At 41.9% G+C, this 18,689-nt stretch overlaps 2 protein-coding genes across 2 annotated transcripts in view; one reads left to right on the top strand and one right to left on the bottom strand.

The window, feature by feature from the left end:
- LOC136875585 (glutamate receptor) overlaps positions 1 to 12,567 on the bottom strand; it is a 213,125-nt gene extending 200,558 nt beyond the window's left edge. The window contains exon 1 of the mRNA XM_067149129.2: positions 12,486 to 12,567. The gene's annotated coding sequence lies outside the window, so the exon portion shown is untranslated. The remainder of the gene's footprint in view (positions 1 to 12,485) is intronic.
- A 297-nt stretch (positions 12,568 to 12,864) lies between these two features.
- Positions 12,865 to 18,689, top strand: part of LOC136876215 (claudin domain-containing protein 1) — a 254,354-nt gene continuing 248,529 nt past the window's right edge. Inside the window, exon 1 of the mRNA XM_067149974.2 lies at positions 12,865 to 13,212. Coding sequence (XP_067006075.2) covers positions 13,087 to 13,212 — 126 coding nt within the window. The 5' untranslated portion in view covers positions 12,865 to 13,086. The remainder of the gene's footprint in view (positions 13,213 to 18,689) is intronic.

Raw genomic sequence — 18,689 nt, 5'->3', positions numbered from 1 at the left:
ACTCCATGCGTTTAATCTTGGTGACAGCACGTTGGATTGCCATATCCCAATGCACGTTTTCCGATGGTTTTTCGTTCATAATTCACCAACGAAAGCGAAAATGAAAATTCCGGCTTCGGGGTGCATTCGGAACCCCTTCCATCTACCTATGTTCAATATTTCAGATCTCTGCGTGCTGTAGATTTTGCTGGGCATCGCGCACAGACAGGCACTTCCTTTTATAATAAATAGATTATATTTAAACCTACTAGTAATTATGCCTCTTTTCCTTATATTCGTTAATGCTTGTTTTGTTTTTTCTTATTTCTTTTGCCACATACTTTTTAGGATACACAACATTTGCAGTTCTTCCCTGTGCAATCCATTCCTTATTCAATAATTACTGAACAATTATGTAGAATTCTTTCTCTCTTTCTAGTTTTTCTTTATATTCTCTTCCTAGATATGTTACTCTAATTGCCTCCGTCACCCTACAAACCCTCAATAGGTACACCTCTTCCATTAATTCCCCACAAAGTAAACATCTGTTCTCGTCATGTTCCTCTCTGTGACCCTTATTTTTATATAGTCCCATTAGCACCACACTATACTTCTTACTTCTCTGTCTGGAAGCCTTTCTTTCTTAACTGACATTTTTGTAGTAATTTCACAGAATTCGAATAACGCCCTTTTAGTCGTGCATTCTGCCATAATAATTTGCTTCTCAATATCTTTCACTCTAATCGTTACATTCTTGCACCATTTCTTGTCTTTGTTCTGCATCTCTCTATCCCAATATTCTCCCAATCCTATTCTATCAAGAATCCTTTTAACTTTCGTTAACAAGTAGTCATCAGTTAAATGTTTCATCTGGTGTTGGTATGCTAAATGCAATATTCCCCCACCACCCCCGTTTCCCCTTCTTAATCTTAGCCAATATTTTATTACCTTGCCAGCTATGTCTGCTTGTATGCTTACATCTTCACATAGTATTACTCCGTTGTTAGCTGTTCATTCTAGTAAACCCATTATTATTTTTCAGAATGTATAACTAATTACGTCTAGTTCTTTTTTTATCTATTTCAATACCCCATACTTCTGTCCTATACAATGCTCTTAATATCATAAGAGTGTTTAAACCATTTTTATGTAGCTTACAGCCAATGCTTGACATCTTCGTTTCCAAACACGCCGTGCTAGACAGAGCGGCCAACCCTTTCATTTTAGCTCGCCTTATTGTTGATTCTACATTCCATTTGATATTATAATACCTAAGTAATCTTTTTTTTTTTTTACCACTTCAAGTTCTATGCCTTCTAACCACCACCTTTCGTTTTTCTTTAGTTTGTTTCCCTGTTTACAACAAATACTTTTTTTTTTTGTAATGTTGATTTTCAAGTTCCAGTTCCTGCAACAATATTCAGCGGCTTTCTTGATACTATTTTGCATACCGGTTGGTATCAAAGACAACAGAAGGATTTCGTCTGCGAAAACCAGGCCAGGAATTTCTCTATTGTTCAGACATGGGCACTGCCGTGTATATGAAACTGCGTATTGTTATAATGGAGAACAATATCGCATTTGGTGCATGAATTGCAGGGATGTCGGGTAGAACAAAAAGCAACCAGTCGCCCTTCAAGATTGAAATCCCCAACCTGGCAAGGAATCGAACCCGGGGTCCTCCGAACATGAGCCCACTACGCTGACTATTCAGCCAGGAGCCGATAATAATAATAATAATAATAATAATAATAATGTAAACACACCACCGATTGGCTGGATGGAATGACACCAGATTACATCATTAATAACAGGGTGGCCTTCCAGCGACAGGTCACTTCTGTGAATTTTTCGCGTTTGCAAATTCGACGTCATCCTAGGACACAGGCAGGCGATCAGCCAACGTATGAAGAAGTTCTGGGAAGAAAAAGAAAAGTAGCCTACCATACCATAGTCTTAAGTTCTAAGCGGTCTATTAATTGGCAAAATTCTTTAATTAGAAAGATGTAACTTAATTTCTTTGAAATCGTAGAAACTTTTCACTTCACTTGACCTAGTGGTGACTTAAAATGTGTGTTTTTATAGTAAGTGTCAACATGTTTACAGCTGTTTGCTTGAACACGTTCGTGTGTTTTTCAATTGTTTTGAAATATAACTCCCGCTGACACTATGGTTGGAACTTTATTGCACAAGCTTCTACTTTCCGTGAGGTTACAGTGGAAGTAGCGCGCGACTCAAACCTGGATACCAAGATTAGAGAAACCTAATCCTCTCTGACCTGTGACTCTCCCCAGCATTCCTCTGCAAGATGAGTTTGAGTGAACGAGGTCGAATTGTTGCGGCTTGTCGCTTTAAGCAGCGCGCCTTTGGAATGAAGGTCTTCTCCGTATTATTGGCCGAAGGAAGGTCACGTGGAACGTTCGAGGAATGGCCGCTCCTTCCAATAGCCCACGGCAATACTGTGCAACTGGGGATACCAAGGGAACCTTAAGCAAGCCAAGATCCGACAACAAGCTACAGTTCAACACGATTCTCATGAGGACTACTGAAGTTGCCGAATACTCTGCGCAGAGTGGGTCTCGGCCCGTAAGTGGCCACGACTGGTCCGTGGTCCAACAGCTCTGCTCTCTGGCCGGCCAACCGAGCAGAGGAGGGGTGTCCACAGCTCTACCGTGGCTCTACGCCTCTGCATTCGGGAGGGACAGGGCTGGACCTCACGGCTGGCCCCAACCGTCGGCTGTCCTGAGAATGGTTCTCCGTGGTTTTCCATTCTCCTGCACTAAGGCGAATGCCGAGACAGTTCCTTGTATAGGCCACGGCCGCCAACCCCCTCACCTTCTCCGAGCATCTCCTTCACCGTAACAAATCTCCTGGCCTGAGAGACGGCGTTACCGTCTGAGAGGCCCGCCTCCCCCTTCAGGGGAGGAATGAACACATTTTGGTAGTAGAAGTAGTACTCTGCGCCTGTCGCTTTCGTTTCCCCCACCCCATAACACAAAGGATAAAACTAAATATTCAAGAACACACATCCAGCTGTCCTTTTTTTTTTTTTTTTTTTTTTTTTTTTTTTTGCTAGGGGCTTTACGTCGCACCGACACAGATAGGTCTTATGGCGACGATGGGATAGGAATGGCCTAGGAGTTGGAAGGAAGCGGCCGTGGCCTTAATTAAGGTACAGCCCCAGCATTTGCCTGGTGTGAAAATGGGAAACCACGGAAAACCATCTTCAGGGCTGCCGACAGTGGGATTCGAACCCCCTATCTCCCGGATGCAAGCTCACAGCCGCGCGCCTCTACGCGCACGGCCAACTCGCCCGGTCCAGCTGTCCTCACTGGCACCAAATTGTGCATTATTTTTAATCATAGCATATAGAAAAGTCACGATTTTCGATTCTATAATCACCCGCGCTACAATAATTCGTTGAACTTTTGAGTTTTCCGAACCAGTAGAATGACAGGACGACACCTGTTATGCGTTCATCTTCTTTCAATTGTTATAAAAGACATTGAAGTGCAAGAGTTCTGCCCTAAAAAGGGATTCTTCTACGGTACGTCTTAGAAAACCCACTTACACGGGCTTCTCGCATAAGCACTCTTAAATGCAAACAGACTATGTTGAGTTTCGAAACCGCAACCTTAATCGTAGGGGCCAAGTGCTTAACCAACAACGCTGCACATCTGGTTCGCACTATATAACAAATTTATCAGGGAAAAAGTCTTGTTAAAAAGTAGGAATCATCAACAAGATACCAATGTAAGGAAATAGGCCCTACTTGGTTTTTCGCTACTTGTTTTGCGTCGCATCGACTCAGAGTGGTCTTACAGCGATGACGGAAGAGGACAGGGCTTGGACTAGGCAGGAAGTGACCGCGGTGAAAATGGGAAACCACGGAAAACCATCTTCAGGCCTGCTGACAGTGGGGTTCGAGCCCCCTGTGTCCTACAAGAAAGCTAAAAGCTACACGCTTCGAACCGCGTAGCCAACTTGCTCATTATACCAAAATCATGTAAAGGAAAAACTACAGTGAAGTCCGACTCGTTGGCTGAACGGTCAGCGTACTGGCCTTCGGTTCAGAGGGTCCCGGGTTCGATTCCCGGCCGGGTCGGGGATTTTAACCTTAATTGGTTAATTCCTACGGCACGGGGGCTGGGTGTATGTGTTGTCTTCATCATCATTTCATCCTCATCACGACACGCAGGTCGCCTACGGGAGTCAAATAGAAAGACCTGCACCTGGCGAGCCGAACTCGTCCTGGGATATCCCGGCACTAAAAGCCATACGACATTTCATTTTCACTACAGTGAAACCTGTACATAGAAGAAATCTGGTGTTAACGGAAATATTCCATGGCCCCATAAGATTAACGCCAAAATACACGCAAAACTGCTACAGTAGTAGGAAGTGGAATCGGTTAAACGCGGTAACGGAAGTCTAGTTTCATTTTTACCGCAGAAAGTATTATGTAATTTTAACAATTTAATTCATGATGACACGTGAATAGTTTATACGTTTTAAGTTTTCAAGTTTCTTGACACGTTAATAGAGCCAAGGATGTTGGCAGAAAATCTCGTGTTTAGTGCTAAACGTTATGTCAAGAAATCAGTTCTCGTACACTACAAAAATAAATCATAGTTGAGGGTAATTTCAGTTTCTTGAGCACATATGAAGCAGTGAAAAGGATTATTTTTACGAATAGTTCTCTTACATAACGATTATTAAAGAGGATTCAGCGCATAGAACATCTCTTTTTATCGTAAGAGGCCCTCAGTGCAGCAACGTCTCATATATAACTTAGATATAGTGACGGTAGTGATGATGACAGATTCTTGTTTTAGGAGGAAGTACAGTACAACTGAGCAACATCATCACATCTCAAACTACTCTTCAGAACTTCAGCGGACAATAGATGAGTGTAATATAAATGGCACTGTATTACGGCGTTAACTCTGTCCTCAAGGAAAATAAATGTGATACCGAAAGTTTCCCTTACGTACATATTTTACCTTTTTTTTTTTTTCAGCAGGATTCGGGTAATTATTTGGTGGGGGGAGGCATGATTAACATGAACACAGGCATGTGAAATGCCTGAACAATTTTTAATACGAACATTCTTATATAATAACAATATTCACAAACAGAAAAAAAAAGCAGAACAATAATAGAGCTTGTATCTCAAATATATTTTTGAACGAGTCGTATGTACGGAGTTTTCAGTAATATTCACAAGTAAACAGAAAAATAGAACCTGGTTCGTAAATAAATATTTTGAAGGAATGTTTTGTGAACGAAGCTATCAAAAATAATCACAAGTAAAAAAAAAAATAGAACTTGCTCCATAAATACATTTTATTAATAAATGTCTTATTTCTGTATATAGATATTTTGCATTTCTTGATACGAAATGTGGAAAGCACTACCATCGGACATACCGCCTGAACAGTCTCCATAGGAAAATTTAGTTCTCTGAAAGACTGCCCGCTTTCTAATCTCATTTCTTGATATAAAACTATCTACCACCGAGCTCGATAGCTGCAGTTCGATAGCTGCAGTCGCTTAAGTGCGGCCAGTATCCAGTAATCGGGAGATAGTGGGTTCGAGCCCCACTGTCGGCAGCCCTGAAGATGGTTTTCCATAGTTTCCCATTTTCACAACAGGCAAATGCCGGGGCTGTACCTTAATTAAGGCCACGGCCAATTCCTTCCAACTCCTAGGCCTTCACTATCCCATCGTCTCCGTAAGACCTATCTGTGTCGATGCGACATAAAGCAAATAGCAAAAACAAAACAAAAAAAACAAAAAAAACTATCTACCACCTTCTCCAGATTTAACGCCTTAGCAGCCAACGAAGACTACCGAACTCCGCGTTTTAAGGGGACTTTAGAAGGAGAATTTTTTCTGAGGGGGGGATGACACTCTGTCCCCCTAGGATCATTTTTGGGGGCGCCACTGATTTTCAGTCAAGTTACCAACGACTATCATGGTTCCTATGACCAATCCGATAAGAATATCAGGAACTTCGCCCTATCAAGAGCTGTATATCGCCACAATATTATCGTTTTTGTATTATCACTTCCGTATTATCGCATCTTCATGCCCTTGTTTGTTTTTGTTTTGTTCTTTTACAATATTCACGGACAAGAATAGGTCTCGTGAGGACGACGAAATAGGAAAAGGCTAATAGCGGGAAAAAGCAACCGTGGCTTTCATTAAGGTACTGCTTGGTGTGAAAATGAGAAACTACGGAAATCCATCTTCAGGGCTGCCGACAGGAGGGTTCGAACACACTATATCCCGAATGCACTTTGACAGCTGAGTGACCCAAACCGCCCAGCTATACGCTCGGTTCGTGCACTTGCTTTTGTTTAAATTCATCAGAATAGCACATCACCGCATAGCTGCCACCTCGAACCCAGTACCCCCCCCCCCTTCCCCTACCCAACACCCCGCACTACCAAGTCTCGATAACTCCACCCTTCTTAACTTGCTCCTCATCCAGTTACTTTCGACCCTCAACCAGCCTCCTCTGCCAAGCCGTCAGCTAATCATTAGCTAATCTCCCCTCTGTTCAAATCCCGCCCTGTACCAAGACGTTCAACTCCTCATCAGTAACAATCCCCCCCCCCCCCAACCCGCAGCACTCACACCTACTCTGACTACCTTAACTTACCTCCCAACAATTATGCATAATCCTACAATTTATAGTTGAGACAGCAACATCGGGCGTGGTCACCTAATGGATGGGTGACCCTCCACCTGATATTGCATCTCCCCCTTACCGTTGGCCTCTGGTATCAGAGAGCCCCCCCCCCCCCGCCAACATTCGCCCTACTATAGGGCACCATCCGCCCCACAAGGGGCGCAGGCCATATTCTGGTCAGTTCGACCCCTCACAAAGAATCCACCTTTCACCACACCCATTATGTTTCCAACAACTTAGACTTCTGAAATAGCACTCAAGGCCGAAAAGGTCGACGGGCTACAATTCCTCACTGGTCCCTAGGGACCTCTGAGTATGGTGGTCGAAAATTCAAACATGTTTATAGTTTCTTTTCTCTAATATCATGTTTCACTTGTCTTCAGTAATACGAAACTGTCGTTCTAATGGAGCTGACAGTCGACATACAGTGGAACCTCGATATCTAGAATCATCACGGGAGCTAAATTTCATTTAAGTTAAGTTATCGAAATCTCGAGATATAGAGAATACCGTTTCTGAGAATATATAGCGCATAATTGAATAATATGTATCTACGGGCTTATACCGAATACAGTATATTTTTTACAGTAAGTATTTAAAAATATACTAACAAACTCTTATTTTATGACATCGCTTTACCCTTATTTAGGTTACATTTTAGAAGATAGAGAGCCTCCGTGGCTCAGACGGCAGCGCGTCGGCCTCTCACCGCTGGATACCGTGGTTCAAATCCCGGTCACTCCATGTGAGATTTGTGCTGCACAAAGCGGAGGCGGGACAGGTTTTTCTCCCGGTACTCCGGTTTTCCCTGTCATCTTTCATTCCAGCAACACTCTCCATTCTCATTTCATAGCATCTATCATTCATTAATAAAATCACTTTGGGAGTGGCGACCCCATCGTACTAATAGCTTATATATGATTCATTCATTTCATTCCTGACCCGGTCAATGACTGGAAAACAGGTTTTAGATTTTCATTTAGAAGATAGAATACAATACATACAGTAGTGAGACAAGAAACACAGCTCCGTTAACACCTTTGGGAACTTCTGCTTTTTACTGTTAACCTTCTTTTTCCACATATTTCTCAACAATATCTATTGCTGTGAGAAACACTGCCATTTATATTTCACTGACTCTGTACGTAGGTTCGAAACCACGCAGCCAAGATTGGTAAATGGAGCTTGTCATCCACGACTTCCGGTATTGCTTTCGTACGTGACCGGTAATGAATTCACACCCGAAAAACAGCCAGGCTTCGCCGATTTTCCGATCACTAGCAGTTTGTTTTTCGGTTCCCGTCATATTAGCTCCTAGTATCACCGTAACCCTTTCTTTACTTGTTAACTGTTCCTCACAAACTACAAATAATGCTGTAATGCACAGTCAATGTTGTACAAAATTCGAGTTACAGAGTATTTTTTGCTTCAAGGGAGGAAACATTTGCTTCGAGAAATCGAGGAATTCGTGTAACCGAATTTCGAGTAATAGAAAAACAAATACACCTGAAGAATAGGATAAACAGCCGGGAAATTGAAGTTACTTCGAAATACTGAAAATTCGAGTAATGGAGGATCGAGATATCGAGGTTCGACTGTATTACGAGACTGCGGACCGAAAAGTTAAAAAAATTAACCACTTTCCCCTTTGCAAAAATCAAATGATCATAAATATGTCTCTAGGTCATAGCCATCTATCAACAGCTGCTAATTTCAGAAAAACACCAGCCATAAGACCTAGCCTGCATGGTTGCTATGGTTACACAACTTTTCAGATGACCCCTCAGCCATAAGACATATTAATGTCAACAGTATACTACCTTGCAGAAAGTTTTACTTTTTCTTTACAATTTGAGATACAGATAGGTCTTATGGCGACGATGGGATAGGAGGGGCCTAGGAATGCGAAGGAAGCGGCCATGGCCTTAATTAAGGTACAGTCCCAGCATTTGTCTGGTGTGAAAGTGGGAAACCACGAAAAACCATCTTCAGGGCTGCCGACAGTGGGGTTCGAACACACTATCTCCCGGATGCAAGCTCACAGCTGCGTGGCCCTAACTGCACTGCCAACTCGCACGGTAAAAGTTTTACTCTCTGTGTGAGGAATGAACTCAGTAGAATCTCCATACAAAGATTATCGATACTACGATTATTCCCCTCTGTAGAATATCGGTCCCGGCATTAATTCCATCAATTCAAAGTAAAATTTATGCATCTCTCCGAGAGCTACTTTACTACCGTTTAAATCCTCCTGGTATGCTCACTACCTAGATCATCCTGGAATTCCGTAGCTGCCGAATTTCCAGAGTTTCTCAACAAACCCACTCATCCGCAAGTATACAAGCTATAAACACGCTTGCTTGCTATGCTTACACATTAGGAAAGTTCGATCTTCGTATGGCAGTAAGAAATGTTCCTAATTATTTTTAAATTTTAACTCAAACTTGTAAAGTATTCCTGGTGGATTATTGAATTAATGATATAATACAGGAGATCTCTCCTTGTTTTAGCTTATTTTATGCTATGATGTCAAGTTTGTTTTTCTCACGTAACGCCAGTTCCTGTTTCTCTATTGCAGTCAAAACTGCAGATATTCTTCCACTTTCAAGGACACAGTTGACTTCACAGTACCTCTTCGTCTTTCTAGCTAATATCAATGTCATCTTTTATATTCCATCTCTATATCTATTTATTTATGTATTTACACGACTTCCTCAAGCACTGAGACTGTCCTCATGAACAGAAAATATATCAGAAAACTTTGGTACATAAAACTAGAATTCCCCTATGGAAATATCAAATTATCATAATATGTCTTATTTCTTGGTCGTGGTCATCCATCAACGGTTGCTAATTTCAGACGCCTGCCGTAAGAGGTGACTAAAAGGGGGCCCCACGGGTTGTGAACTTAACTCTATATATAGAGGATGGTTGCCTAGTTGAACTTCCTCTTCACACAGGCAAATGCTGGGACTGTGCCTTATTAAGGCCACGGCCACTTCCTTCCCACTCCTGGGCCTTTCCTGTCCCATCGTCACCATAAGACCTATCTGTGTCGGTGCGACGTAAAGCTGATGCTGATGATGCTTGTTGTTTAAAGGGGCATAATATCTAGGTCATCGGCCTCTAATGGCACGAAATGAGACGAAATATAAGGACAATTAAAAATACATAATCCTCCACTGACCAGAATTCAAAACGTGACGACGAAGAATGAATGGATGGATATTTATTTAAAACAAACAGTGGATCCGAACCGCAATGCCCCACATTCCCAGAAACTGGTGTTAAAAATTAGAATTACTGACCAAGGGACTGCTTCTAAAGCTCAATACTGAATCGAAGATGCTTGTAGTTTAAACGGGTCCAATAATGTAGGTCATCGGCCCCTCATAATGGTACTTATCGCTAGGTAAGTAGAACCATGGTATTTGTCATGTTGCGGTACTAATCAAAAGCAGCGTAGACTCGCTGTATTCCACACATTATGGTACTACTCACAGGTTATGTAATGCGCACAGGTAACACAGACCTATGGTGTTTCGCACACTGTGTTGCTATTTACAGGCAACGCAAACCTATGGCGTTCTTCACATAAGTGGACTAACCACAGGGCCTCGCACCATCCCGTGGTGTTCCTCACATAGTGGGTACTAAGCACAGGCAAGGCAGAACCATGGTATCGCTCATATAGTGATACGAATCACGGGTACTGTAAAATGCATCCTGAGCACACACTGTCGCTGCTAATCACAAACCTATTGTGTATCTGACATAGTGGTACTACGCGCAAGTAAAAGCGACTCATGGTGTTCCCTGTGGGGTGGTTCAAATTACAAGTAGTATCATGGTTTGATCATTTGATCATCCTTTTGTCGCCCCTTTTAGTCACCTCTTACGACAGGCAGGGGATACCGTGAGTGTATTCTTCGTCTGCGTCCCCCACCCACAGGGGGATGTGTGTTTGGTCCGCGAGAGGTATTTTATATCCCTCAAGTCCGCCGGCAAGCCGGTTAGGTCCCCCCTATCCGCCACCTGGGACGCGCCACGTCGGAGTATCACCTCTCCCCCTGCTGCCCCAGCGTAGTAGGTTCGCAGCGACATAAAGGAAATTGAAAAAAAAAATGTACTTCGCCTTAAAACAATAATCACCGCATGCCAAAGCAGAAATAGCAGAAAAGATGCATCTCAAATGTTCACGTCAGAACGAACAGTTATTACCCGAAGTTAGCATAATCACACGTGACAATCTTCCTGTGCCGCTTTTCTCAACACCTTAGTGGGCTTACGGGTGCGATCTATATACCACAGGGGGGCTTGGCTCAGTTTTACGGTTGGATGCACTTCGTGACATCAGCCTTATGTTCAGGGATAAATTCAACTACAGGTATTATGTGTCTCTGTGTTACACTGTAATATTTATTTGGCCTAAATAATACGAAAAATGTTTTAAAAAGTTACTTGCCACTGATTTTTTCAAAGTTGCCACACTGGCTACCTTATGACTAATTTTTTTTTTTGAAAATTTTAACATTAAGTTAGATTCGAGACATTACTAGAGTTTGGCAGGAATACAATAATTTGAGGTGGCGAGTGGGAATCTCCGGAAATTCCTCCAGCCCCCATCCCACACCCTGTGGGTACCTCCCTTGGATTAAACTGGTTGAGGAGCGTTGTGGTGTGTTGTGTATGATAATGACGAGGTATGAATGAAGACAAACTCCAAATCCTTGAACCATACGAGGCTCAAATCCTCGACTTGACCGGGAACCGAAAGCCTCTGTGCTAACCAACGAGCTAGAGGAATATAGAGAGGCGGAAGCTTTGACTGGCTGAAGCTAATTGATCAAACGTCCGCCATGTTTTCAGTGGTCACATAAGCAAGGGGACGTGGCTCTCAAATGACGAGAAATGTTAAAAAATACAAATTATACAATCACTGGTGCAAAATTAAAGACCGTTAGCCGAAAGTTTATAGCATTAATAATCGTACAATGCGAATAGCGCCACTTCATCCATGTTGCGGCGCGAGGATAACATCACGATCAGCTAATTGTAGGTTAGCTCGAAAAGAATATAAGAAGAACCGCCACGCAGTGACGTACGAACAGATAATAAAATCTCGGAACAAGAGCATTGCCCGTGTTTGGCTCTTGTGGTTAAGCGTAAATTACAATAAATATTTATGATGGACATCCTTAAAACGAAAGGATCGTCGCCATAAGACCTATCTGTGTCGGTGCGACGTAAAGCCCCTAGCAAAAAAAAAAAAAAAAAAAAAAAAAAAAAAAACGAAAGGGACCCATGACAGTTTACAACCTCAGTCTGATCATATTTTTAAACGCACTGCATCCCCATGAGTAGCACTATATTTTAAATGTAAGCATTTATTATAATTTAGAGGACACGTCATTTTTTTCCATTGCCGTATTATGCTGGGATTACTAGTTGAAAGGTCACCTTGAAAGTTGTCTATTATGAAGTGTAACCTAATTTGAAATATTAATGCGACTGACATCTACAATAAACACTTCACACATTTCACAAATAGTAGGAAAATACCCGTAAAATACCATATTTACCATACTGGGTGTACGTTTGACTGAAACAAACCCAAACACAAGGCACAGAGTGACACACAGTCTTCAAGGCCATTATGGTGGTGGGGGGGGGAAGGAACGAACCTGAATATCAAACTTCAATAAATCATACGCCACCAACAACAGATGACCACAAAAATGAACCGGTACAACAAATAGTCACTTGTCATAAATCAGTAAAAAAGCATTATCAGTTACCATACACAGACCTTAATTCAATGCATTCTTCAAGGCGAGAATCTAACTTTTCATTTCTTAAAACTTCCGATGTTCAATCGTCACGCACAATCTTCCTGTCATTTGAGCATATGTTCTTATGCCAACTCACTTTGTTTTGACAACTCGAAACATAGCCGCCCTTTATAAACTTGCCTCCGCAAGGAGCGCTGATGTCAGGTATACAGCTCCTATGTTAATCTAGCTCGTTGGCGCTAACCACCATATTACCAGCCTGCATTCTCCTTCAAGTGGCAGCTAATAACGCTACTCGCGAGGTTGCTGTTGAGCTATAGCTGGGCAGGCGGAGCTGAGACTATCCTTGCACGCCCCCTTGCGGTTCTCATTGGTACGTAGTCGGCGCGCAAGAAAGGAATCCGGACCAGGACCCAGGTAGAAGAAAGGCCAAGTTGCAGTCCTTTGCAGTCTGAGTCTACAGGTGTGTGAGGGAACATGAACAGATATCTTAGATAGTGAACTGTTGTGTGTTTCGTCCGGTCCGGCCCGTTCTTTTAGTGATACTTCAGTGTCCGTGTTTTGGTGCTTTGCTAGGAATCTTCCTTCATTACTTCCGTGTCTTAAGTAACTATCGCAATGCCTTGTTCAGCGGTTACATTATCGTTAGCCACAATTACTGCCATTGTAGCAGTAGCATTGTTGGCGATAGCATTTTCGACAGATAATTGGCTGTACATCGAAGTCAAAAGGGCGCAGATTCAGGTAAGCAAAATGACATTTTGCTGTGTATAGTTGAATGCGTTTTTCTGTTAGTTTTATAATAGTTCGGCATATTTTATATTAGTGTATGTAGTACTGGTACCGTATTGTGAAGATAAACTATCTTCTTATTAGGATACAGAAATAATTTTTGTTGAAGTGTTCTTCTCTTTTCTTGAAGTAAATTCTCACGGCCGAGCTTCACTTGACAAACCTGACATGTGTTGTTATTTTTCTGGCAAGAATTTGTGACGAAATAACATTTTTGAAGTAGTACTGTAACTAAGATTTTGAATCTTTGATTAGTCTCTACTGAGGAGACAGAGCATTGTAAACAAACGGTGCTGTCAAATTTTGGTACAAATGAATCCTTTTCTACAAGGCTAAATAAAATGTTATATCGAAGAACGCACCAGAATCACGAGTGGTGATTGATTGATTACCTTTCAATTTTTCCGAAGATGGGTGCATCAAAAGCACAGCGTGAACTGAACGAAAGCTTCATACCATTTCTACTGCAGCATATCACTTGTGTTGGTTCATTTTAATGGCTATTTAGAATTGTGAGCACCCGTCTCGTGTAATTATTATAGTATTTTCGTGTGACACGTGTCCTGCCATTGTATATTAGTATTTGCAATAGATTGATGACGATGGTCCGGACTTCCAGTGAAAAAAAAAAAGAACATTTATCGTATATATTGCCGTCCTAAGAGAATTAAACGTTTGTGGAAAATGTCAGAGTTTTTGGGATAAGTGTTTGGAGATGGTTTTCAATGATTTTTCATAGCCAAATGTCAAACTCGAGATACTAGGCATGTATTGTTTGGCGTAGGCCTATAAAACGGTGTTCATGTTAACGCAGTCGAAATGACGTAGGGCTACCTTTCATTTCCTTGTCTTTTTTTGAAAAAAATATGTAAGTTACTTTACGTCGCACCGACACAGATAGGTCTTACGCTGACGATTAATTTCCTTGGATTAACTAACGTATCTGCTAGAAGATACGGTAGGTGTGCTAAGGAATTGCAGATTTTCCTATAACGTAGAAAATATGAAGCAGTTCCAGTTATTTCTAAACAAGTAATTCGCGCATTCGCCTAGGACGGTTAGTAATACTTGTCTAAAGTACAGCGATGCCATATTCCGCAGAGCTCGCCGTTCTCACACAACTCTTTTATCTGACTATAAAGACGACAGAGCTCGAATCCTAGCCAATACATGTGGGATTCTTGAAATTGAAGTACTGTCCCAGTGGTTCGTTTACCACACGCAGTACTGGACGGTTCGTTATTGTGATCAGGATACGAACAGTCACTTAAAATTATGGCTACCGAGCTCGATAGCTGCAGTCGCTTAAGTGCGGCCAGTATCCAGTATTCGGGAGATAGTAGGTTCGAACCCCACTGTCGGCAGCCCTGAAAATGGTTTTCCGTGGTTTCCCATTTTCACACCAGGCAAATGCTGGGGCTGTATCTTAATTAAGGCCACGGCCGCTTCCTTCCCACTCCTAGCCCCTTCCTGTCCCATCGTCGCCATAAGACCTATCTGTGTTGGTGCGACGTAAAGCAAAAAAAAAAAAATAAAAAAAAAATAAAGGCTTGTTTTTAATCTAACTTGCATTGCTAAGTAGTAGGTGATTATTGTTTTGAGAGGGAGTACTATTAGGTAGCCATCCTCTGTTTACTCTGATGAGAGGAAAATTGAAGAGGTTCGACACTTCGAATAATAATAATAATGTTATTTGCTTTACGACTGGGCGAGTTGGCCGTGCGGTTAAGGGCGCGTGGCTGTGAGCGAGCATCCGGGAGATAGTGGGTTCCAATCCTACTGTCGGCAGTCCTGAAAATGGTTTTCCGTGGTTTCCCATTTTCACACCAGGCAAATGCTGGGGCTCTACCTTATTAAGGCCACGGCCGATTCCTTCCCCTCCTAGCCCTTTCCTGTCCTGTCGTCGCCATAAGACCTATCTGTGTCGGTGCGACGTAAAACAACTTGTAAAAAACTAACAAAGAAAAGAACATTCCTGCCACGAGGATATCATTATACATAAAGAAGCATGTCTTGATATGCAATTTTTAAAGTGAAGTGACTACATACTCCAGTGAAAGAACACACACACGTAAGCCCTGTAGATTTCGTTTTATATAACTTGTTTTACGTCGCACCGACACCGATAGGTCTTATGGCAATGACGGGATAGGAAAGGTTAGGAGTGGGAAGGAAGCGACAGTGGCCTTACGGTACAGCCCCAGCATTTGCCTGGTGCGAAAATGGGGAAAACCCATCTTCAGGGCTGCTAACAGTGGGGGCTCGAACCCACTATTTCTCGGATGCAATCTCACAGCCGCGTTCCCCTAACCGCACGGTCAACTTTTCCGGTAAAACCCTGTAGACATAACAGATGCATTTATTAGGGAATAATTCATTTTATTTGTAAGTAATAGCCGATCAGCTCGCTAACGATAATGGCATTTGCCCTAGGATGTAAATTCACACCGCTCGTACGTAAACCGTCCTCCTAAAATGCTTTACATATTGAACTGTTACCGGCCCGGAGAGTGTTTGGATTCTTAAATAGCACTACCGAAGGTGATGTGGTTATAGGAAAACCGTACAATCGACACTATGCGGAGGCAAGATCAGGAGTTAGGTAGTTTGCAGTTCAACTAACTATATGAGAAACACCTTTCATGTCGTCCAGACACACCAGCCCTGGTCTCAGTGTCATTACTCAAAACCAGTCATACCGTCACAGCCATAGATGAGACTCAGACTTGAGTGGAAGCTACTTTATCTCCTGCCTGTGCCAAGAGTCAAGGTCCAAAAATAACCCTTCCATCACGAAAGAGCAACAGGCACGTACAATATAGTTGAAGATATTTGTGTTTACAAATGCTGGACACGATGGTTGTGACCCTTGTTCACACATTGATAAGAGACTGAGGGTAAAATGCTGTGAATAATATTCTCGGAAGTATTGACACCATCTTTCCTTGACTATGTTGAATAAACATCCGATATTGCTGAAGATTGAGAAAGCAGAATAATCAAAGTAGACGTACAGTTTTGTCGTAACATTTGATGGACGTAGTCTTCTTAAGTCTTACAGAACTTTTACAATAGGCTCTGTTAAATGTCTCCAAACTTTTGAAGATATTTTTTTCAACGGAGTGTGTTCAGAATGGGAGAGATAAAAAGAAACATGTGCAAGGTATTTTAATGAATGAAATGTTAGAGTTCTGAGCACGAAGATTTATTTAATACCCCCATAGGTCCACCACTAGGTGTTATAGTGTGGGCGTCAATGACTAGGAAAATTAGTAATATAGTTTTTCGTAGCTTTCTGTAAGCAGGCGATTCCTAAAACTTACCGGTCTTCTATGCCCAGTGGAACATACACGGTGCACCAACCTACCCTACAAACCATACTTTCATATTATTAATCACAGGGAATGGTGTGAACTAGCCTTACCGTTAGTCGACTCTATATTATCCAAGATCAGACTGAGGCAGAATAATAATAATAATAATAATAATAATAATAATAATAATAATAATAATAATAATAATAATAATTCGTGTGGCAGACACACTGACTGGAGTGGGCGGCGTCAGCCGTGAATAGGAAACTACGTGTTGGGTGGTGGAGGTCAGTGTTGGGTGTGGCCTGCGATTTACAAGAATGTTGGGGAGAGCACAAACACCCAGTCCCAGAACCAAAGAAATTAACCGTTTAAGAAGACCAGCCAAAGAAGGTGACCGCTCTGTCATGGAGCTGGACAGACAAGTCGATGAAAGTGACATACCAGAAAACGCTATCTCTTCGGAAATAAATCTGAACATGCTATCCCGTCCTTGTTTCTTGGTATCAGATCGAGGCCGTAATAGTCGAATGGCCACAGTGTCACTGGATTCTTCCAAAGACAGCCGCTGTACGAATCTCGGCCAATGCATGCAGGATTTTGGAATGGAAATGAAAGATTACGCTCCCGTTGCTCGGATTCCACATACAACTGGATGTCGGTGGCTATAATCTGGATATCAACTGTCACGTAAAACTACAAGCTTACTTGATTTATTCCTTTTAATGTCGAACAAGCTGGCAACTTCAGGAGCACTTAGGATGTAGTGATAGATATACTGCCAGTTTCAGTGGCTGATTATCACATTCAGCCCATTGTTCAGTATAGTGTATAGCTGACGAAACATTCTTTTATAGTTGGTGTATAATGGAATCATTCCTACCTGTACCTCCCTGCTAATAAATAAATAAATAAATAAATATTTCAATGGAAATTAACAAGGAACTCGTCTGTCAGAAAGTCTATGTATAGTCGGCACCGCATAGTCGTTCTCGTTTGCTTAAGGTTATAAGAACGTATCCCGACATAGTCGGTTGATGATTAAGAGTGCCTATATTCTAGAGACCACTGCCAATAGTTTTACTGGAACTGACTCGTTTTGAAGGCAATATTCCGGCAACTTCTAAGATATTTCACTTGATGGAGGGGTGGGGTTAAAACCTAGCATGATCGTTAGTACGACGCGTGATGAGGCATAGAGGACCCTGGCATAATAATAATAATAATAATAATAATAATAATAATAATAATAATAATAATTGTTTACCGTTCCTTCAATTGCAGATCTGGGGTATCAAAATTTGGCCCTCAGGAGTTCTTTAACGCCACGATATTGTTGCATTCAAATGCCCATAAATGCCAGAGACTTCAGTCATGATCGAACTGTCCGACTGGTTCTTACGATGCTGCTAAGACACTTTCGTTATATTCCTATTTTCAAGTGCTCTTTTAACTCTTGTCACAGACCTAACTAATACCGTATACTCTGAACAGGTAGAATGCGGAAAGTGAGTGCTTATGGTAGACTCTGGATCACTGCCTCTTTGCTGTGCGATTGTTCGCTTCAAGTTTATGCTTGGTTGCGCGATACGGATGAAGCTGCTTTACTGGAATAAGGCTATGCTTTCTTATTTCTGGTGAAAGCTATACTCAAAGTAATTACCCGTGTAATATTCTTCATCATTAGTATTACTACCATGACTGTATTAAGCTGCGCGGTTTTGGTCGCGCAACTATCAGCTTGCATTCGGGAGATAGTGGTTTCGTACCCCAGCATCGGCAGCCCTGAAGATAGTTTTCCGGGGTTTCCCATATTCACACCAGGGAAATGTTGGAGCTGTATCTTAATCAAGGCCATGGTTGCTTCCTTCCCATTCCTACCTCTTTCCTGTCCCATCATCGCCATAAGACCTATCTGTGACGGTGCGACGCAAGGCAAATTGTAAATATATACACCTCTGGTATGGGATTTAGTTATGTTTACTAGAGATTTGAGAGTATCGATGTACCATAATGGCAGTTTTTTTATAAATGTTCAAAATGTGATACTGTTATTTATTTATTTATTTATTTATTTATTTATTTATTTATTTATTTCGTGGTCGATATGTTATT

This window comes from Anabrus simplex, chromosome 6 (genome assembly GCF_040414725.1).
Source record: "Anabrus simplex isolate iqAnaSimp1 chromosome 6, ASM4041472v1, whole genome shotgun sequence".
NCBI classification, from domain to species: Eukaryota; Metazoa; Arthropoda; class Insecta; order Orthoptera; family Tettigoniidae; genus Anabrus; species Anabrus simplex.
Note: the sequence above shows the minus strand (reverse complement) of the source record. Positions and strands in the feature narration are given on the sequence as shown.